Source organism: Sus scrofa, chromosome 9 (assembly GCF_054392235.1).
Source record: "Sus scrofa isolate SSC_HxYL_T2T_F1_AM1 chromosome 9, Sscrofa_HxYL_maternal_Yorkshire_Landrace_v2.0, whole genome shotgun sequence".
Classification (NCBI taxonomy): Eukaryota; Metazoa; Chordata; class Mammalia; order Artiodactyla; family Suidae; genus Sus; species Sus scrofa.
In genome coordinates this window covers 121,974,851-121,997,595 of record NC_139391.1, presented here as the reverse complement: position 1 = coordinate 121,997,595, position 22,745 = coordinate 121,974,851, and the positions used below count along the sequence as shown (strand labels likewise).

General features: G+C 48.5%; 1 protein-coding gene across 3 annotated transcripts in view; it reads right to left on the bottom strand.

Annotated features, from left to right (window-relative positions):
* TNN (tenascin N) overlaps positions 1 to 21,654 on the bottom strand; it is a 68,859-nt gene extending 47,205 nt beyond the window's left edge. For 2 of the 3 annotated variants that reach the window (XM_021063658.2, XM_084977649.1), the window contains exons 1-6: positions 21,556 to 21,654; positions 10,310 to 10,750; positions 9,121 to 9,495; positions 7,243 to 7,506; positions 3,231 to 3,416; positions 1,726 to 1,815 (exon numbers count right to left, since the gene is read on the bottom strand). In XM_021063658.2, the coding sequence (XP_020919317.2) occupies positions 1,726 to 1,815; positions 3,231 to 3,416; positions 7,243 to 7,506; positions 9,121 to 9,495; positions 10,310 to 10,715 (1,321 nt within the window). In that variant the 5' untranslated portion in view covers positions 10,716 to 10,750; positions 21,556 to 21,654. Of the gene's footprint in view, positions 1 to 1,725; positions 1,816 to 3,230; positions 3,417 to 7,242; positions 7,507 to 9,120; positions 9,496 to 10,309; positions 10,751 to 16,464; positions 16,604 to 21,555 lie in introns of those variants that run through there. The other variant, XM_021063659.2, reaches the window with a different exon arrangement.
* Positions 21,655 to 22,745: the final 1,091 nt, after the last annotated feature.

Genomic DNA, 22,745 nt, shown 5'->3' with positions numbered 1-22,745 from the left:
AAACGAATCCGACTAGGAATCAGGAGGTTGCAGGTTCGATCCCTGACCTCGATCAGTGGGTTAAGGATCAGGCAGGGCTGTGAGCTGTGGTATAGGACACAGATGTGGCTCGGATCCTGTGTCGCTATGGCTGTGGCATAGGCTGGCAGCTGTAGCTCCAATTAGACCCCTAGTCGGGGAACCTCCTTACGCCGCGGGTGTGGCCCTAAAAAGCAATGAAAAAGAGAGAGAGAGAGAAAGCCACTGGAAGCAAGGAAGGAGTACCATCTTCCAACTCATTAACGTGGTTCACTAGTCCACCATTCAGGCAGGCTGCACAGTCTGCATTGCATGGTGAATTCAATTCTTGTACCATCTCAACCTTATTCTCACCACCTCACCAGCTACTGCCAGGAATGAACTGCAAAGAACTACAAAGCTTTTCAAAGAAGTCTCAGAATTCGAAGATCCCCTTCTTTGCTGGCTGCAAGGATCAGCCTCTGCCCGGTAGCCTTTTGTTCTAGATCACCATCTCCCAACATCAGCTGTCAGGAGCACAGAGGGATTACAAGAGGCTCGCAACTCAGTGGGAGCTCAAGCATTGCCTGCAAACTAAAAATTACACAGGATATCTTGCATATTCAGCTACAATGATTTCAGTTTCTTTTTCTGATGAATAAATTATTAACTTACTATCAAATGCTCCTGATGTATAGCAACGTTTGTCACTATTTATTTTCCCCATCCGCAGATGAAAAATATACTGCTACTCCCACATGAAAGTCTTTAATATCTTTTGACACTTTAGAGCAAAATCCCTGAGTGTGTTTGTCAGCAAAAGAAATATAGGAATAAGGAGTTCCCGTTGTGGTTCAGCAAGTTACTAACCCAACTAGTATCCATGAGGATGTAGGTTCAATTCCTGGTCTCGTTCAGTGGGTTAAGGATCTGGCACCTGTGATGTAGGTTGCAGACCTGGCTCAGATCCCACGCTGCTGTGGCTGTGGTGTAGGCCAGCAGCTGCAGATCCAGTTTGACCCCTCTCCTCCTGGGAACTTCCATATGCCGCACTTGCAGCCCTGAAAAAAAAAAAAATACGGAAATGACAAGAAAAAAGTTATAAATCACCTGTCTTAGGGAATATGAAGCTGTGTGCCTAGATCCAAGACAATGTCTTAAAAAACAACCCAGTGATTGAAGCTATTAAAATAAGCAGAGGAGTTCCCGTCGTGGCGCAGTGGTTAATGAATCCGACTAGGAACCATGAGGTTGCAGGTTCAATCCCTGCCCTTGCTCAGTGGGTTAACGATCTGGCGTTGCCGTGAGCTGTGGTGTAGGTTGCAGACACGGCTCGGATCCTGCATTGCTGTGGCTCTGGTGTAGGCTGGCGGCTACAGCTCCGATTCGACCCCTAGCCTGGGAACCTCCATATGCCGCGAGAGCGGCCCAAGAAATAGCAAAAAGACAAAAAAAAAAAAAAAAAAAAAAAAAAAAAAGCAGAAAGATGGTAGAAATGGCCTTTCCCCTTGACTCCAAGATCCCGGCAGAGATTTTTCAATGGCAAGAAAAATGTGAAATATAACGAGTTTCCTTTCCTTCTCCTGGCCTCCAAAAGATATCAGTCACAAAGAGATAGGCTCTCTCTACACACAAATCCCAGAATTATTATCCTAAGAGGAGTCAGCCAGGAAAAATATCAGAGTGCAACCATGAGATACATTCCTAGCGCCTCCACATGGTTCTTACCTGTCCTGCCATTCAGGAGAATTGGCTTGCCCTCGAGGTCCCCCCTCATGGGGACAACTGTGATCTTATACTCCGTCCCCGGCTGCAGACCTGGAAACAAGCAACCGGTGCTGGGGGTGAGTGCAGGCTCCAGACCGTTGGTCCCTAGCACTGCTCTTCCCCGGGCTTCCTCCTGTGTCGGAGAGGGGAGGGGCTGTGCTTCTTGCCTCAAGACTGTAATCTGTCTAAGGGAGATAAAGAGCTGCAGGACCACTGGAGCACCGGGCATCACGGAGGGGTGTAATTGTCATGGGGGGGCAGGCCCGAGGGGATGAGATGGAGCTGATGGAACTCCTGGTCCCTCCTTGGACCACTGGACACTAATTTTCCAATTTTATTCACAGCCCAAGAGTTTTTCTGCTTCCAATAATCCTTTTCTCTGAAAAGCTTCTTTTGCTTTGCATTAACCTAATTTTCCCCTTTCTTTTCTTTTTTTTTTTTTCCTTTGCTTTCCTTTCCTTTTTTTTCTTTTTGTCTCTCTTTTTTTGTTTGTCGTGGCTCAGGGCCAGCGCATGATTGTTCTCCGTGACACAAATTTTCAGACTGTGGTGGCAAAATGCAGGCAAAGAGCAGCCTGTAGGAGGCACACACATTATCGTTCACCCTGCAAAACACTGAGAACCCCAAGATGACCTCATGAGACAGAACTCAGGCAGTGGATGGCAGGACAAGGCCCCAGAGGAGGACTCACCGTGGAGCCAAAAAGCCTCAGGGCGCCTCACCTGCACCGGCCCCTTCCAAGGCCATGTGCCAAACTGGGTCTTCATAATTGTGTATTACTTTTCTTAAAGAGGGCTCTGAAAATTGGATAAGCTTCAGGTGTCACAAAACATAACCCAGCCCTGTGTGGCTCTGTTTTCTTTGCAGCCATCTGATTTCCAGCGCTTGCAGTGTTAGCTCGGTCACCTGGGTCAAGGAGCCCCCACCTCAGGGCTCCTAGCTCAACTCCTTCCACATATAGTGCCAAACACACCAACCTCAGCCAACCAGCTTCTCAGTCTCTCCCTCCCCTCTCCCTCTTTCCTCCTCCCCTCTCCTCCTCCTCCTCTTCTTCTTCCTCCTTCATCTTCTCCTTTTCTCTCTTTCTTTCTCTCCCCCCTCCCTCTCCCTCCCCCCCAACACACAAGGTTCTTCCAAAAGGAATGTCTGTGTGCCATCAAATCCACCTGAGACACAGAAAGGGGCTTCCAGAGGGTTAGCTGACCTGGGAGAAGATTTAGGATGTGGAACCTGTCACCCGGGTGCTCCAAGATTCCAGAGTCAGCACTGGGAGGCTGGAGCAGAGTCCACAGGCTCCCAGAGCGAGTTTAGCCCTGGGAGCTCCCAGGGTCAGGGTCAACTGATTCCTAAGGCCCCAGGACCCGCTGTGCACACTTGAGCGGTACAGATGCCGATGCCCTCCACACACGCTGTCGTCACCTCAGCATGCACAGCAAACACCCCACATCCCCAGGGTCGGTTCTGACCTGTGATGTCATATCGGCTCTTGGGGTCACTGCTCTTGGGCACGGTGACCTCGGCCACCTCTTGGCCTATCAGGGGGCCATACTGCAGCTTGTAGTAATCCACTTCCGTTGAGGGGTTCTCCCACTCCACGTCGAGGGAGTTCTCAGTCTCATCTGTCACCCAGGCGGTGCCAAGCACAGCAAGATCTAGGGCAGAGGTCAGGGAGGGTGAGAGCAGGCAGGGAAGAGCAGAGGCCTGCAAGTTTGGAACAGGCCACTGGCTACCACGTCAGCTTCCTTTCTTGACATACAGAGAGTAGGCTTCATTCCCATGGCCCAGTCCTTGACAGGTGCCGTAGGACTACTCAGGTAGCAAATAACTATTGCTTTTCACACTGTCCATGGGGGGCAGTCTATTTTCTGGGAAAGCCTCTTCCCCAGCCACCGCCTCCCCCTGCACGCTCTGCAGCCCTCCCCATCCACACTGCTGTGGCCAAGCCCAGAACTTCACTTCCTAGGGGGCCAGCCATCCAGCCCTCTGGGCCAAGGGTCACTCCCTCTGAACTAAACACTTGTTCTCTGAGAGCCCCTTCCCTCAGAGACTCAGCCCCAGGATGAGATGCTCAAGGCCCCTTCATGGAGCACCTGGGAAACGCACTTCAAATTTTCTGGAGTCTAACTGATAATACAAACAGCTCCTTCCTCAGTCTCCCAAATCATAGCTCCTTTCTCTTCTCTCAAATTCTTTAGCACCTCCACCAGCTGCCTGGTGTCCTTAGTGGCCACACCTGACCATCTCATGAAGGAGGTGAGTTACTATGCATATTTATTCATAGTACAGCATCAATAGCTAAATGTTCAACCCTCCATTCAGAAAAACAAAAAAGAAAATGTAATGATTATTTAAAAGAGTGGATCGCTAATGTGGCACTGTGGGAAGAAATTTCCAGTGTTGTTGGAACAGGGACTGAAGTCTCTAGGGGACCTTTGAATTCCAAAGGCCATATTCTAGGCCGATGTCACCTTGGCCTGAAGCTTGGGACAGAAAAGACAAGCCCCCTCAGCCTCGCCCCCTTCCTCATCTCCAGTGCCTTGGTTCCAAAGGGGTTCCCACCAGCCTGAATGACCCCTGATCACGGACACAGGACAGGGACCTCGTGCAGCAGGCAAGGGGTGAACTCAGTGAACTCAGTGCTCTCAAGGTCCCACAGCTCTGAAGGTCTCTGATTCCCTCTGTTATGGATAAAGAGCCTCATGAGGCCTTTTCTTTGCTTTTTTTTTTTTTTTTTTTTTTTTTGGTCTTTTTAGGGCTGCACCTGAGGCATATGGTGGTTTCCAGGCTAGGGGTTGAATGGGAGCTACAGCTGCCAGCCTACACCACAGCCACAGCAATGCCAGATCCAAGCCGCATCTGCAGCCTACACCACAGCTCACAGCAATGCTGGATCCTTTAACAATGAGCAAGGCCAGGGATCAAACCCATGTCCTCATGGATCCTAGTCAGGTTCGTCACTGCTGAGCCACGAGGGGAACTCCATTACAGAGCCTTTTCTCTGAAGGACTTCCTCCCATGTGCTGGCTTCCACCTGCCAGCCCCCAGCTTCTTCCCTCAAAGAGGAGAATTCCTTGAGGGACCAGGTCAAGAGGCAAATAATGAAAGTGATTCAAAGATTCCAGAAGGGGTCCTACATGGCTCGCAAGTGGAAAAGCAGGAACTTAATGAAAACGTTCAAGATTATTATGGGGATAAGTGTCTCGTGGGCTGAGGCTCCCCTGAGGAGCAAACCAGAATGGGTTTCACTTGAATCAGATTAGACAGAAAGACGGCTTCACAGCCTCAGGATGACAAGTCCCGTCAGCAAGAAGCCAGGAGGGATGGTTCAGACTCTCAGAACAGACATCTCTGCTCTTCACACTGTCCTGTCTGAAGGCAGAGGCAGCCACAGACAAAAATGGGGGGAGAGAAAAGCAGCCCCACACAGGGAGCTGGCCCAGATGTCACGGTGGGTTGGCCTGCGTGTTCTGTTGAACATCAGCAGTTTCACATAATATCAACCTCAAACAGCACGCTCTGTGTCCATGACAGATTAAGACAAAACAAGTCCATTCCAAGGTCATGTCCACACACAGGCAAAACAGGAACCAAGGAGTTCCCGTCGTGGCACAGTAGTTAACGGATCCAACTAGGAACCATGAGGTTACGGGTTCAATCCCTGGCCTTGCTCAGTGGGTTAAGGATCTGGTGTTGACGTGAGCTGTGGTGTAGGTTGCAGATGTGGCGCGGATCCCGCATTGCTGTGGCTGTGGTATAGGCCGGTGGCTACAGCTCCAATTAGACCCCTAGCCTGGGAACCTCCATATGCCACAGGAGCGGCCCAAGAAATGGCAAAGAGAACAAAAAAAAAAAAAAAGAAAGAAAAAAAAAACACGAACCAAACATTGTCCAAATCACACAAATGACTAAACATCCTCCCTCCTGACTCGTAAGAGAGACCATTCCTTCTTTACCAACAACACCCTTAGCCTCCCTCTAGTTCACCCTCTTCCTAGATAAGATTCCCCAAACATAGGGTTACCCCCAGTTCCTGACAGTGTGGAATCGCAAAGCAAATCCCCACTTCCTTAACTCTTTCCCCAAATCACCTAAGAAAAGCCCCAATGCTATTCCAGTCCTTTCTAACCCTGTCTTACTGAAGCTCCCAAACTGCAATACTCAATAATCAAACTTGTTCAATGTGTTCTGAGGGGTCTGTGGCTGGGGGGTGTTGACAAAGGCAATCACAGAGTGTGCTCCCAGGAAGGTAAGGCCCTCAAGGCTCCTTCCAACACTGAGCCATCCCTACCCCGCTCTATCCTCATCCCCAAAAAGAACAGGTAGCCTGATGTTTCTACAAAGACACTGCATGCCAAAGGCCCATCCACCTGCATCTCCCTGGATTTTCCCCAGGAGTTTAGGGAAGGATGCAGACAGCTCATTTTTATCAGCATCTAGAACAGTGCCCCACACATAGTAAATGCTCAATAAAATAGGCTGAGTGAGGGATGAAAAAGAATCACTCGAACAACTAGGTTCTTCCAGACCCTTGAAGATCTAAACTGCCACACGAATGTTCAGAAGGAGACAAGAATTCCTAAAGAGTAAGCAATGATGCTGGCCCTTCCAAACATTGTGGGAGCATTTAGGGGTGCTCTGGAGATTCCGTGTGTCCCCCGAGATTTATTCTCTCTTCTGCCCTGTACCCAGATTATGACTCCTATGTAAGGCGTTAGCCGCGTTCCCTTGTCCTCTAGTTTCTGGTCATGTCCAGCCAGTTTGAGTCACGAGAAGATTAGAAAACAGGAAAAGGGTGTGGGCAACTGACCTCCTTTACACCCTCCTGGTGCAGACACAGTGGACTGCCCATACCCCTCTACCAAGGGCACTTCATCAGGCAACCCCCTCCTACAGCTTTTTCTGGGCCCCTGTACCAACTCCCATCCCCTGCTCCTTCAGGCTGGGGTGGATTCCCACGGATGCTGGTCTTAGAGTGTTTCAGCATCCAAACCCTACCTATACCTTTTTAAACAACTTCTTCATTAAACCCCCTTCAACTACCCAGTTTTTCCCTCCTCTTTCCTGCTGAGATGAATCTCATTGATACAGGTGGCTTCACAGACCCCCATCCATGCCAACTTGACCTTGACCATGCCCTTGAGTGAGGGCCTGGGGATGCAGGGGTCCTCTGTGGCTGCTTGTAGGTGGGTGGAGGGCAATCAGATCTCACTAATATCAGGGATGGAGAAGACCCCCCCTCCATAAGCCCCAATCCAGCAGGCTGCATCTCTGGCTTAGAGGACCCAATCATCACAGAGCAGAGAAAGGGAAACAAGAACATAAACTTTTCTTCCCAACCTAGGACTGCAGCAGCTATGTTTTTCAAATCCCAAATCAGGGCAATGGCCTGAGCAGAAGAATACTTGTGAGGACAATATAAGAAAAAGCTTAAAATAGGGCCTCCCCTGGGAAACCTGGGGCACCTGGCTGCTTCCTCACCTGTGGTGGCGAGTAGGTGCTGTGGGCTGCTAGAAATCTCTTTCTTCACGTTGCGCAGGGTGACAATGTACTTGGTTCCAGGCAGTAAACCGAGGATTTCATAGCTGTGCTGCTCCTTGGGCACTTGGATCTGCTTCACAGAGCGCTCCTTCCCCAGGGGGTAGTAGCTGAGGAGGTAGTGGTCCACCTGGCTGGAGGGCTCCCAGCTCACCAGCAGGGAATCCTCGGTGCTCTTGAGCAACTGCAGGCCCTGGGGGGCAACCACTGCACCCGGAACAGGAACAGGACAGGAGTGGAGACAGTGAGGAAAGAAGAGTGGGAAACCATAGCCAGTAGCATCCACTGAGCACCTACTTTATACTGACCACTATGACGGTGTGTGTGGAGAATACAGAGCCTGTGTGAGGCACCGCTGTGGATCCTCAAAAGTTATTTATTATCTGCTTAAGAGTTAACACCAACCCCCTATGTTGCCAGAGCTGCTCCAAGTCTCAAAATCCTCCAGCCCCCACCTTTATCAGGAGTTAATATATACCTTTAAATTAAAGGGTCCAGGAGTTCCCAGTGTGGCTCAGAGGTAATGAGCCCAACCAGTATCCATAAGAAGGCGGGTTTAATCCCTAGCCTTGATCAGTGGGTTAACGATCTGGTGTTGCCATGAGCTGTGGTTGCAGATGCAGCTCGGATGTGGCATTGCTGTGGCTGTGGCATAGGCCAGTGGCTGTAGCTCCGACTCTATCCTAGTCTGGGAACTTCCGTATGCCACTCAGACCTGAAAAGATTAAAAAAAAAAAAAAAAAATTAAAGGGGCCAGAGATAAAGGAAGCCACAAATGGAGGAAAAGAAAAAAAATTCAGGAGCTAGCTGGGGCGAAGATGGTGACTCTGACCTCCAACAGACCCTGAGTCTCATTATATGTTGATTTTACTACATTAGCATATTAAATGACACAGCTAAGGCAGCCACAACTGGTCCTTAAGGTCCACAAAAGGATAAAAAGGGGGTGACTCCCCACTCGCTGGGAAAAAGCACCGACCCTTCCTTGCATATGTCTCCCTGTCATTAGCCTCACTCCTTTTGTCTTTACTAGTGAAGTCTCTCTTGCCAGGTGGGCAGTCAACCTGTGCACTTAGTTCTTGCTTCTCTTACCCATTCTTTGGCCCCTGAAGTTTGTGCTGTGTGGATCTCAGCTTAAGTGTCCTTGTTAGCTGCTGGAACCGGACCCTCCCCCAAAGAGGCAGAAAGCCTTATCGGAGCTAGGGCCACAGTGGGGTTCATAAGACTTAATTCGGCAACACCCACAAGCAGAGAACACGCAGGCTTAGGTCATGTTAAGACTACTGGTCCTGGAGGAGCTCCCATTCTGGCTCAGTGGTTAACGAATCTGACTAGGAACCATGAGGTTGAAGGTTCGATCCCTGGCCTCGCTCAGTGTGTTGAGGATCTGGCGCTGCCGTGAGCTGTGGTGTAGGTCTCACTCAGATGCGGCTCGGATCTGGCGTTGCTGTGGCTCTGGCGGGGCAGCGGCTACAGCTCCGATTAGACCCCTAGCCTGGGAACCTCCATATGCCGTGGGTGCGGCCCTAGAAAACACATAAAGACTACCGGTTCTCAAACCAGCAGTATCAGCATCACTCTCGAACGTATTAGAAAAGTTCTCCCGCTCCACCTCAAACCTGCTGAATCAGAAACTCCGTGGGAGGCCCAGAAAACTGTTTTAACACGCCCTCCAAGTGATTCTAATGTAGCCTAAAGGTAGAGTCTCTGGCATAGGACAAAAGGTAATTAACTGACGGTTAAATGGTGCCCTGGGGGCTGTGGGTGCTGGTTAAGAAGAGAGGCAGCCAAGGGCAGCTCAGGCCAAGTCTCTGTTCTCACCCTGGGAGCAGTCGAGGCCGGTGAAGCCCTCCTCGCAGTAGCACTCGCCCGTGTCGCAGAAGCCGTGGCCGCTACAGTCACCCGGGCAGCGGCGCTCGCTGCAATCCTCCGACGTGAAGTCCTCGTGGCACTGGCAGACGCCGCGCACGCATGCGCCGTGCCCGCTGCAGTTCTCCGGGCAGGCGGGGTAGGCGCAGTCGATCCCCACGTAGGGCTGTTCACACAGGCATCTGCCGTCCACGCACTGCCCGTGGCCGCTGCACGCCCCGGGGCAGGCGGGCCGCTCGCAGTCCGCGCCCTCCCAGCCCTGCTCGCAGTGGCAGCTGCAGGTGACCGGGGAGAAAGTCCCATGGCCGCTGCAGTGGTGACTCAGACCTGCCGGAGAGGAAAAAAAAGAGCTGGGGCTGGAGGGCTGGTGACTGGTGAGCCACAATGGGAACTCCCCTTCCTAAAAACTTTTGATATGGAGACCCCTCAGAGGCAGTTCCACGTTGTTTTTATTCTGGGAAATGTTCCCAGTGCCTAGTTCTGGATTTGGCCTATAGGAGGTGCTCTCGATGGTATCAATTTCTTCAAGCATTAAAATGCATGCCATTATTATTTGGATCAGCCTGGGCAGTTTATGTTGGGAAGAAAGTACTGATGGGGGGTGCTTACTATTTGTAAAGTCAAATTATGGTACTTTATTACCAGTAAAAGAGTGAACCATTTGCTGAATAATGGGCCAAGAAATCTTCTGCACATCTTCTATAGTTTTCAGAACTAGACTAGTTGATAGAATTATCCTCTATGGACAGTTGAGGAAACTTAAGGAATTTGCGCTAAGTCACACAGCTAAAGAATGGCAGAATTGGGATTTGGATCCAATCTTGTCTAGCTCCAAGGCCGTCAGTCTTTCCTCTCTAGCCCATTGCTTTCCCTTGCAGTAGGGATTGGATCCACAAGTAAAACTGCGCCCAGAAGTTTTCATCTGAAAGTATTAACCCAAGTCCAGACTCCCTTTAAGAGTTGCTGGTCTCTCCCTGCTCAGACTTGCAGATAACCCTTGGAGCTAATGCCAGTGATGACACCCCCGCCCCAGAGAAAACCCAAAGTGAGAGGTGGAGTGCTCACGAGGCTAGCAGAACACCTGTCACGTGGAAGGTGTTCATTCGGTGTTTGTTGAATGAAGACCAGGTGGTAAGCTCACCAGCAGCTCGTGGGCAGCACCGCTGGGCACTACACTGCTCCTTCACCTCTGCCATCTCTTCCTCCAGCTTCTTCACCCGAGCCAGGAGGTCCTGAACACTACCTGCCAGCTTGCAGTCCTTCTGTGGAGTCTGCAGGCGGATGTTGTGCCTGAAGATGATATTCTGTTCCTCAGTTTCCCCTGGAGCCAGGAGTGAGGTCCCATCATCACTGAGGGGCTGAGGGTCAGCCTCCACCTGGACCAGGGCAGACTTGGGCACATCAATCTTGTAGGTGTGGCTGACAGTGACCTGTTGTTCCTTGTTGCTGCAGCCAGGAGACTCGAGAGTGGCCGGGGCCGAGGCCACCAAGAGCACAGAGCCAAACAGGAGTGCCAGGAGGAAGCAGAACATCTCCTGGAGACCCATCCTCGGCGATACGGGGAGCAGACACTCCAGAAGGCCTGCATCCAGAAGAACATGCAAAAGAAAGCCATCGATATGTGCTGATGGAAATTGACCTTTTTAATGGATTCTAAGAATCTACAGGAAGCTGAGATGCCATCAGGAAGATTTCATTCTCTATCTCCTGAGGATCCCAGCCAGATTTTTTTTTCTTCTTCATACATTGCCCATTCCTGCATCCTGCCTTGCTGACACTGTTCCCACTCCATGGGAGGTCCTTCTCTTCATTTCTTTTCTGTTTTTTTTTTTTTTTTTTTTTTTTAATCTTTTTAGGGCCACACCTACAGCATGTGGAGGTTCCAAGGCTAGGGGTTGAATCAGAGCTGTAGCTGCTGGCCTATACCACAGCCACAGCAACGTGGGATTCGAGCCTCATCTGTGACCTCCACCACAGCTCATGGCAATGCCGGATCCCTAACCCACTGAGCAAGGCCAGGGATCAAACCCTTATCCTCATGGATACTGGTTGGGTTCGTTATCCACTGAGCCACGACAGGAACTCCCCCTCTCTTCATTTCTAATTCCTTATTTCACCTGCCCTTTAATAACAAAGAGAACAGCTTCTTATACTGAGGACCTACCAGATGCCAGGCTTTGCTCACCCTAATCCCTGATCTATACAACAACCCTAATATCAGCTTCCCCACTAACACCACCACCAATTGTAGCTGCAGGTAGAACACAAGCTGTGTGCCAGGCACTCTTCTAAGTATTCCGCATGTATAACTTCATTCATTCATCACGACAACCCTTCATGGAATATACTCTTACAGATAGGGAAACCAGGGCACGACTAACTACCTCAAATGGCCAAGCACATGGCCAAGGGTGGCAGAATTTGAACCAGGGCAGTCTAGCTCCAGAGTCCATTCTGGCCACCCCAGTGTCATGCTGCCTGGCACCAATAAGGAACCAGAGGTTCAAGGGATGGAATATGCCAACCTGAACATGGCCAGGAAGGGCCAAGCCTGTACTCAGACCCCAAGCTGGTGTCCCACTCACCACCTCTGCCCACAAACCATCAAAAGAGCAGAATTTCTAATAAAAAATACCTTCACCGCAAAGTCTTCTCTCACACCCCTCTCCCTCACCCCAGCTGGAAACTAGCTCTCCTGGTAAGCATTCAAAGAAATGTATTGGTCCTTCTGTGCATCTGCTAACAGTTATTATAGTTACTCTTGTACCCAGCCTGTCTCCATGTGAGGTGAGGCTATAAGCCTTCAAGGACAGGACCCTTGGGGACCCCCCAAGGCAGGAGCAGAATCACATTTTGTGCCTCAAATCCTCCAGCACACAGGTGGTTGGTCAGTAGGGCCAGACCATGCAGACCAGAGCTGGGCCATTATATTCACCACCTCTGCCGCCAGCAGGAGGTGTGGACCTACTGCGCCATCCATGTGCAGGAGAACCCCTCTCTTCTAGTGCCCCCAGCCCCCATCTGGGGTGGCACATTCTTGACCACTGACAAGCTGAGTCAGGGCAGACCACAGGTACCTGGTGTGAGCCTCACACTGACTCACAGACCCTCTGTCACCAGGACACCCCTCAGTCAGGTTGTCGTCCAGAAACCAATCTGCAGAGCTGCCTCTGGTCGATGGGCTTCTGTGACCAGCTCATAAACATTTGTACCAGAGGCTGAAGAAGTCAGGAAGCCCAGTTCTTTCTTGGTGGCTGTGTCCCACAAGGGGTGGCTCTCCCTCCCCATTGTGCAAGGCTGTTTACAAGGTGCTGAAAGGACGAATCAGGCAGGTCCTGGGTGCCTAGCCTTACGAAGGCTGCTCATCCATAAAGTGGGAATGACAGTGCCTGCCTGACTGCATTGTGTGTGAAAAGCACTTTATACCACGCCAAGAACATAGTAAGGGCTCAATAAATGTTCTGAGGTTTGTGTTTTTAATCACAAAGGAAGTGTATGTCTTCCTTTTCTTATCTTTTTTTTAATCGGGAGAGGTGATATCAATATTGAAAGGAGCATACAATAGAAATAATATAGTTGTAATGAATTGTTACAAAGGCAATAGCCATGGACCCACCACCCAGGTTAGGAGCTAGAATATTGTTGACCTGGAAGGTATACTTAGCGAAATAAGTCAGAGAGAGACCAAAACTGCATGTTTTCACTTATATGTGGAATCTAAAATATAAAACAAATGAATAAATATAACGAAGCAGAAACAGATTCACAGATACCAAGAACAAACTAGTAGTTACCAGAAGGGAGTGGGATGGGGGAGGGGCAAAACAGGTGTGTTACTGGAGTTCCGTGGTGGCTCAGCAGGTTAAGGATCCAGCATTGTCACTGCTGAGGCTTGGGTCACTGTTGTGGCACAGGTTCCATCCCTGGCCTGAGACTTTCCACATGCCGCAGGTGTGGCTGAAGTAAAATAAAATAAACCAGTTACAAAGATATAATTTACAGCAGAGAGAATTTAATCAATATTGCTAGCATCCTAGACGTCCCCCATATGCCCTCACCTGATGCTGCCTCTTCTCCAAACCAGTGGTTGAAGTCAGCAGAATTCCATTAAAAGAATTAAACCAAATTCTAATACTGTGTAAAATCCTTAATTCTTAATAATCACTGTTTATTTAGTATCAGGAAGTGGAGGAAATCAAGGCTGAAGGGCTCTGGCAGAATTATTACTAAAAAGAGCGATAATAACACTGCAATAATATCAAATGTCAAGCTACTGCTACGTGCCAGGGATTGGCCAGGTGCGTTAATCATCATACTTCAGCCTCAGAGCTGCTCTGTAAAATTGGTGCCACTCTCCTCAGTCTGGGTGAGTACCCAGGTGTTGAAAATAACCTCCCTTCCCATGAGGTGCTCAACTAGAAAGCAGCACAATCAGGATTCTAACTTAGGTGCATCTGGTTGCAAGCTTGTACCTGTTGTGCATGGATACGACATTCCGATACAAATAAGAAATGAGTTCAGGGAGTTTCCTGATGGCTGAGCAGTTAAGGACTCGGCATTGTCACTGCTATGGCTTGGGTTACCGCTGTGACTTGGGTGCAATCCGTGGCCTGGGAACTTCCACACACTTTGGGCACAGAAGAAAAAAAAAAAGAAGAAGAGGAATTCCTATCATGGCTCATTGGAAATGAATCTGACTAGCATCCGTGAGGACGCAGGTTCAATCCCTGGCCCGGCTCAGTGGGTTAAAGATCCATCATTGCTGTGAGCTGTGGTGTAGGTCACAGATGCGGCTCAGATCTTGTGTTGCTGTGGCTGTGGTGTAGGTCAGCAGCCACAGCTCCGATTCGACCCCTAGCCCGGGAACCTCCATATGTCCAGGTTGCAGCCCTAAAAAGACAAAAAAATGAGTTCAGTATATACTATATCTATGCAATCCCCTCCTTTAGGCAGAGGTCCTATATATTATACCCAAAGGTCATGTCACCACTATGAACTAAACAGAAGAAAATTTCTTCTTCATGTTAACCCTTTGGTCCACTCCCTCATTCTTGGTGCTTTCTATTATCTAAAGCATGTATTATTGATAATAGTAATAATAATAGCTTACCTTTTCTAAGCATCTACTACATTCTAAGAACATGGGCCCAACACCTTGTAGAGGTAATGGAATGGTCAGCAAGACATTTCTTGTTGTCAGGTGATTTGGACAGTGGGTAGATAGTGCCCCCACATTTTTTTTGTCTTTTTGCCATTTTGGGGGCCGCTCCTGTGGCATATGGAGGTTCCCAAGCTAGGAGTCCAATCGGAGCTGTAGCTGCCAGCCTACGCCAGAGCCACAGCAACGCAGGATCCGAGCCGAGTCTGCAATCTACACCACAGCTCACGGCAACGCCAGATTGTCAACCCACTGAGAGGTTGCAGGGATCGAACCCGCAACCTCATGGTTCCTAGTCGGATTCGTTAACCACTGTGCCACGGTGGGAACTCCATGACTACTCATTTTAAAGAAAGCTTCTCTACTGGAGACATTCTAGGGATAGAAGGCTCTTGAGACTAGGAGGCAGAGGGGAAGACTGCCTGCCTCTTGCCCAGAGGAATTAATTAATTAATTAATTTATTTATTTATTTATTATTTTTTGGTCTTTTTTTTGCTATTTCTTGGGCCGCTCCGGCGGCATATGGAGGTTTCCAGTCTAGGGGTCCAATCAGAGCTGTAGCCACCGGCCTACACCAGAGCCACAACAACGAGGGATCCGAGCCGTGTCTGCAACCTACACCACAGCTCAGGGCAACGCCAGATCCTTAACCCACTGAGCAAGGGCAGGGATTGAAGCCGAAACCTCATGGTTCCTAGTCAGATTCGTTAACCACTGCACCACGATGGGAACTCCCCAGAGGAATTTAGAGACGGGAGTTTGCCTAGAATAAGGGGCATAGCAGACATTGGAGGGAGGACACAGGGGGAGGGGCTTGCACCCAGAGTTTGGGGAGACAAGGATATGTAAGTCCTGCCATAGGTCAAATCCACACCATAGAAATAATGCCAGAGCTAAGGTGCACTCCCCCAGCTCCCCCCGCCCCAGTGGGCAAACTATCAGAGAAGGTGCCCAGAGGGTACCAGAGCTAAGGTGCACTCTCCCAGCTCCCCCCGACCCCAGTGGGCAAACTATCAGAGAAGGTGCCCAGAGGGTAGGAAGGGGATTGTTTGAAGAGCCCACAAAAGGCTCCCACAAGAGGGGGTGGGTGGAGCCAGCACTGGGAGCAGCTGCCCTAAGAAGGGCCAAGGGCGACTGATAAACACAGAGAACTACAACAGCCTCCTCCGCTGAATAAAAATACCTTTTCTCTTCTCTTCTGAGCCCCCACCCTGCCTCAGTCAGCAGCCAGAAACATCCAGGTAGCCAGAGAAAGGCAGGCACCAGGCCAACCACAGTCTCCTGCCCTCTGCCTCATCTGTGGATTCCAGCATCACATGCGCCTGAACTGGGTGAAAAGAAAAGAAGTGGCCTGGATGGGAGACTGAGGCTCTGACACGGGAACGGAACTGCCTTTCACAAAAGGGTTTCCTTGCAACCCTAAAAGTGACCAGAAAGGTGCTGGAATCTGCTTGAGATTTTTGCCAGAGGATGGGGCAGGTGAGGAGCACTGGGAGAGTGAGTTGGAAGGCAGGTGTACAATAAAAATTAGGAGTTTTAGTAGTGGCTCAGTGGGTTAGGAACCTGACTAGTATCTATGAGGATGCCAGTTCAGTCCCTGGCTGAATTTCCATATGCCACAGGTGTGGCCCTAAAAAAAAGAGAGAGAGAGAGAGAGAGAGAGAGAGAGAGAGAGAGAGAGAGAGAGAGAGAGAGAAAGAGAGAGAGAAAGGAGAAGAAAAGAAAAGAAAAAAGATTAGGGTATTTCACAACTGCTATCTTTAAAAGTTGAGCCTAATGATAAAACAGTCACTTGCATATTCTCTGCTTACTTCTTAGGATGGAAACTGAGGCTCAGGCTCAGAGGCAAAAAATGAACATGCCCCTGCTTCTGCAATGAGAGTGTAGATTGCAGATTGAAACCCAGGCGCATGGTGTCAGCTAACTGTGCCGTTAACCCCTGGGCACTCTGCCATCCCCAGTAACCACACAGATGGATCAGAAAAGTCTCATTATGCACCAGCATCACCAACTTGCCACTGTCCAAAATCCCCTTCCCAGGTAACAATAGAGCTAAAAAGGCAGGCTTCAGACCTCTCTGCCCACTGCAGTCATCCAACCCCCACCCTCCCTCCGCCAGCCCCAGCCATTGGCTCACTGTTCTCCAAGACATAAATGGAATGCAGATGGTTTTCTGAAGAAGTTCCAAAAGAATGCAAAAAAAGCCACGGACTTTTGCCATAAACCGCAGCAGGACTGCACACAGCCCGATCTCACAGTGTTTGTTTTTGAAGCCCAGAATAGGAGAGACACCAAAAGCCCTTGTAGGAGTGTTCCCTGTAACCCATCCTCCTGAGGTGTAGCAAGATGTCCTTGCTAATTTCACCCTCTCAATGCCATATGTTGAGCTCAGATTTTCCTGGGCAGGGTGATTGCTCGAAAGAAGATGAGAGTGGGGAGGTCCTCAACCTAGGACTTCTGTCGAGGATAATGAGCAGGAGGAGAAGGCTTCTGGCTCTCTCTCGGACATGTGGCAGGAGCATCAGCATAAGGAAAGGATGACTTCACCAAGTCTTTCCTGAACAGCGACCACAGACCCAGCACCACAAGGATGGGGAAGGGGCAGGGATGTCAGCAAACGTCACCCAGAGAAATGCAGGATAATACATTTCTGAGGGGGGATGATTATTCTGCTGCGGAGTAGTTTCTCATGTAAAGAGGGGTAGATGCTGTAGGAATGTATCAGGCAAAAGGGGTTCACATGCCGGGAATATGCATGCAGGAAACCATGCGTCCATAGGCTTCGGTCTCAGTGACTGAACTTGTCTTTAACTTTGACTGCAGGAGGGGTGGTGGGTGGTGTAGGGAGCAGAGGGGCAGTGGCACATTAAGACGCAGAAGCTGCCTGCTCTTGCTATTTCATGAAAGACTCTTTGAGGTGTGTCCTGCTGACCGTGACCTGGATGAATGGTTCCCCCTGGTTTGGCCCTGAGAGGTACAGAGATGTCACCAGGTTCCACATTTGTGCCCTATTCATTCTCTCTTGGTGGCCACATCTACCCCTGTGACTTTAATTTCCAGCCAAACACTGACATGTGTGTGAGTTCCTAGCCCAGACATCCCTGGAAGCTTAGGGATGACAGTAGCTGTAACTGGGTTGATCTCTCTAGCCACAGCCTTACAACACAGTCCTGGCCAAAGTAATATTTTATGTATTAGATAATAATAGTTGCTGGGTTTTTTGCATGTGTGTTTATTAGATGATGAGTATTGTGCCAAACACTTTATAAACATTATTCTTGTTTCATCTTCAAAATCCCCGGAGTCCATTGATGTCATTCTTTGTTCCAGGTGCTCAAAGAGGTTAAGTAACTTGCCTAAGGACACACCGCTAATAAGCAGCCAATCTGGGATCAACACCAGTTCTTTCCACTCCCCGTTATCTGTGTTCTTCATCTCTCGGCTGTATGTACTGCCTTATGTGAAAAAATCCAGTGAGAAGATTACTACTTGTGAAAAAGAGACCCTGTGTCCTCCTTCATGTCATATTTAACAGGGGGGTTCTTCTGAAAATAAAAGAAACCCAAGGCATGCTGAGTGCTCAGTGAAACATTCATTGTTCAATAACTAAATCCTATGTCCACACTTCTCTGCGCTGTTCCAAGGATGATCCCCCGGAAAAATAAATTAGTGTTTGTCCCATAGGGAGGTTAAATTCTGGTCACAGCTCATGAGAGTCTGGGAAACTCCCTCACAAGAAAACACAAAGCAGACCAAGACTTCTGTCTGTTGGGGACAGACACTGACCAAGCTTTGAACCAGAGGAAAGGGAGGCAGTCTGGTTCCAGAGGATCCCCTCTAATCCTAGGGCTGACAGTCTTCGTGTCACCTCATTTTATCCAAAGAAGGGCACACACCCTGGTCAGGAATAAAATATACTACTTAGACCAAAGAGAGTGGCAGCCAATTTCTTAGGCACCATTAGAGATCTTCTGCTTAAATTTAGGGCTTTTTCTGGTTCCCTGCTTACCTCATCTTGCCCTTACAGTTAACCACAAGCACATAAGAGCGCTGCTTCGGGCTTTAGAAGCACTGTATTATCTTGGATTTCCAGTGGTATCACTTAAAAAGATATTCCGTCCCCAAATGACAGGGTGGACACCACTCAACCATGAAGAAAAGTAAAGGAAGCGGGTAGATAGGGATGCAATGATGTCACAAATGTCACCTAGCAAATTTACTCCTTCCCCAGACTCTTGTGAGCCTATTCTACCAGTGATCTTCAACCTTGGCCCTGGGTGACTCCAGGGTCTTTTGACCCAAATACTCAATCGAGAAGAACAAGTTTTCTCGCAACTGAGGAATTTCCCTGATTCAACTCATCCTGGACTGGAGACCTTAGGCAATGGGTTTCACCTCTGATCTCTTTCTCCTTCAGTTTGCAAGTGCGTATGATGCACAAGGCAATACTGTTTCAGTTGGATCCATCTCCAGATAAACCAAGTATATACCAGTATTTTTATTTCTAGTCTCTGTGGCATTGACCTCTCAGCACAGGCATACCCTATGGTACACGAGACAACTGCGTGTGTGTGGCTGAGAATGAAAAATTGGTTTCATGTGATAAGGCTTAATATGGTCATGTTCCAGGCATCATTCTGCACCCCTCCCTTTCAGTGGAATACGCCCAGTGAGTGCTGAAGAAATCCTTGTAGAGACCTCACACCGCCATGAAATACCCCTTCTCTCAAAGAATTCTTTCCACCAAGTCTGCCCCACGAGCCATAGGCTGAAAAAGATAAAGGATGTAGTTCCCCAACCCAGCCTCAGCACTCAATCACTTTTTCATGGTGACCACAGGCTTGTGTGATTGTTTTCTTCTATCAACCAAATCTTAATCCATCTTGCAAGGGCTCAAATGGGTGAGAAGAATGGTGGCTACCATTTTCCAAGCACTTTATTATGGGCCAGCCTCTGTGCTCAGCACCTTAGAAACTCTTCCTGAACATCAGGCAAAGATGTTCATTTACCCCACAGGAATGACTCCCTTTCTCACAAAAAGACCTTCCTTTTGCTTTCATGAGTGCACATAGGCTCATGCACCAGGGGAAGATAAAATGAACACAAGCGCAAAGATTCAGGGACCTCAAACCACATCAAACCAAACACGCAATCTCCAGAATAACTAAGTATGACCTTACATACAATTAGCCTTATTTCCTGTGGGCATGAGGGGCGTCTGATGACAAACCCTACTTCAACTGAATGATAATGAAGAGAGGCACATGATGAAAAGATGCAGTTCCTTTCTTTAGTCCAACATGTGGTTTTCCACATATTGAAATCACTTGAAAGTTTTCTATCAAAAAGGAGAAGCTTTTCCTGTTAGTTTCCAAGGACTTGGGCTGCTCTACTCACCCTCTCTGGGTCTCTTTTTGAGACCAACAGCACATATTCAGATGACAGCTGGTTGGCATTAGCAGTAAGTCTACTCTGGTAAAACCCAGCAGAGACCCTTCCCAGCTAGGGATCAGGCCTGAGACCTTAGCATCATCAGCTCATAGACTGGTGGCTCCAGATGCCGCTACAGAACCTAAACCATGATCTCATGTCTGTGTCCGGGCCCTATAGGAGCCAAGGTTCTGGAATGAGCGGTGGGTGGACAAGAGTTTCCACTGGGTCTGGGCATGATTTCCTCAGGCATCTTCTTGGGAACAGATCTCAGTCTACCCTTCATTTCAAACCACAGAAGGGGCTGGAATGGAAACCAGAAGCCACAAGATGATTCGAATTGCTGTCCTATTTTCTCTCCTCCAGGAGTCAGTTGCAGCCCACAAACTTGGGGACAGAGCGGGATTCAAAATTGCGTAAAAAGAGTGGCAAGTGGGGTTTTTTCCCTCCTCCTTGGGAAAATGATGCTGATGTTGGTACCATCTATTCTCTCCTGAGTCCCTTGTCCCAACACCTTGACTCTGAGTCTCCAACAAATGCCCAGATGCCAAAAATCACTGATTTTCCCCATGTAAAGCCAGTGCTCTGCCAGCCACCAATCTGTAGTCTGGCTGAGCAGGTGTCACCTGATACCTTGGTAATACTTTGGCTTCTCTAAGAATCAGTGGACTTTGGGCACTGTGGTTAACCTATGTCCAGATGTGGGCAGTTTCTCATTTTTATGTCAGGACATGTTCTCTTTAATGCTTGCATCGGCACTCAAGTTTTGTGCTTCTAAGTGACTATTCTCACTCTCTCCCAAATACAAAAATAAATAAATAGATAAAAAAAATTAAAAAACCGTCAAAACCTGGCCTACCACATCATTTCTTTTTTTTTTTTTTTTTTTTTGCTTTTTAGGGCCACATCCACATCATATGGAGGTTCCCAGGCTAGGGGTCTAATCAGAGCTGTAGCCGCCGGCCTACACCAGAGCCACAGCTATGCCAGATCCGAGCCGTATCTGAGACCTACACCATAGCTCACGGCAACACCGGATCCTTGACCCACTGAGCAAGGGCAGGGATCGAACCCACAACCTCATGGTTCCTAGTCGGATTCGTTTCTGCTGCGCCAGGACATGAACTCCTTCTTTTTACTTTTTTTTTTTTTTGTTATTTCTTGAAATGTTTCAAAAAGTTGTCTTTGCCACATTGTGAGGATAAAAACATGGGAATTTTGAGAAAAGAGGTTGTTCTCTTACAAAAAAAGACTCAAAACCAATAAAATTAAATGTTTGAATAAACTTCAAAGCTCTTCAAGTACATTCACAAACATCTTAATTGGTAGACATGACATCCAGAAAAAAATTATCGTAGTTTCCCCGACCACAACTAAAAGTTTCATTTCAGGATTTTTTTTAAGTGAGATAAAGCAGATAAATTAACAACAACAACAAAAAAAAAGCCTTTGACATTGTAAAGAAACCAACAAAAAACTAAAGATGAGGAGAATATGCTAGACTTAAACATTTAATGTAAAAAAATCTATGACTCCAGGTAGAAATTTCCCTACAGCACGGACTGCTTTTGGCCAGGTAAGATTGTTCTTCGCCCAGTTGGGGAAACAAGTATACTGTCAGCTAAGTTACTTAGGTCCTGGGAAATATCTCCTAATTGGGTTTTCACTCCTCATAGAGGTGATAAGAGACTAGTTACACTGCCTAGGTGTTCAGGCTGGGGAACACTTGAGTTCATTCCCACCTAGGCACCATCCTCCCTCCTACAGGTAAAGCCCTTTTGGAGATTGGCACCCTTACCTCAGAGGCTGCTGGTCCACCTTCAGCACTTCTGCCACCTGGGAGCTGGGCCCCTTGGGCTACAGACCTTGGTGCTTGTCTGTCCCTCACTCTCTTCTCTCCTCGGCTTCCCTCCTTGGGTTTAAAACCATCCAGACCAGGGGAGGGGCTGAGACGCCCTTGTGGGTGTTCCCCTCTCTCCAAGGCAAAGATTCAGTTAAGAGATAATGAGCAACTCTTTCTTATTCTAACTAGGAAAGGAAAAAATATACACACATTTCCCCCTTCATTTTTACTTCGATTACACACCAGCTAAAAATATAGGAGGCTGTTTCCATTTAAGTAGATCCAGAATAAGGTTATTAAATGAGTTTGCATGTCTCCTGGCCAAGGTTTTAAAGTACATTCACAAAGTCTCTTTTCCTCTCTCTCTCTTTTTTTTTTCCTGTTTCAGGAGCTCTGGGATTTATTGCCTAGTGCTTTTAAAATAGGAAAAGATCTTTAGCACAGAAAGAAATGATCGGAGACCCTCAGGGACAGAACCTCCTATGACTGCCCCCCCCTCCGTCCTCCCTCCATCAGCTCACAGCTGTGAGTGGCAGGGTTCAAGGGCACTTGAGAGCAACAGCAGACCCAGGGATTCCATTCCACAGTGTACTCTGACCTCCACCTCTTCCGAGCAACTCCCGCAGACACACACACACACCAGCCACAGAGAAATCCCATCCCCAGGAAGGCATAGCAGTGCCCTTTCATGCCACCCTTCCCCTTTTGCCATCAGATGGCCAGGGCTTTCTTCCTATGAATCAGGGAGACCACCCATAAGTCAAGGCTGACACTTGCTGCTCTTCCCAACCTTCACCCCCTCCTACCCTGCCTGAGGAAGATGTGGGAGTGTAAAATCTACAACGAAATGGAAGGAGCCCATGCATTTTCAGTTCATAGACATCAAATGCTGTTGGAAGGAGAGTAGAAGAAGGAAGGGGACAGGAGACATGGGGATCAAGGGGTTGCCCCTGGAAGTTTGAGGGTGCATCTAGAGCCAGATTGCCGGTATCTGAAGCTTGCGTCTGCTAGTTGCAAAGGACTTTTGACTTAATCTCTTCCTGCTTCCATTTGCTTATCTCTAAAAGGGGAATAATATGGTCATGGTAAGGATTTAATGAGTTGATACATGCAAAGAATTCTGACTAGTCCCAGGGATACAGTGA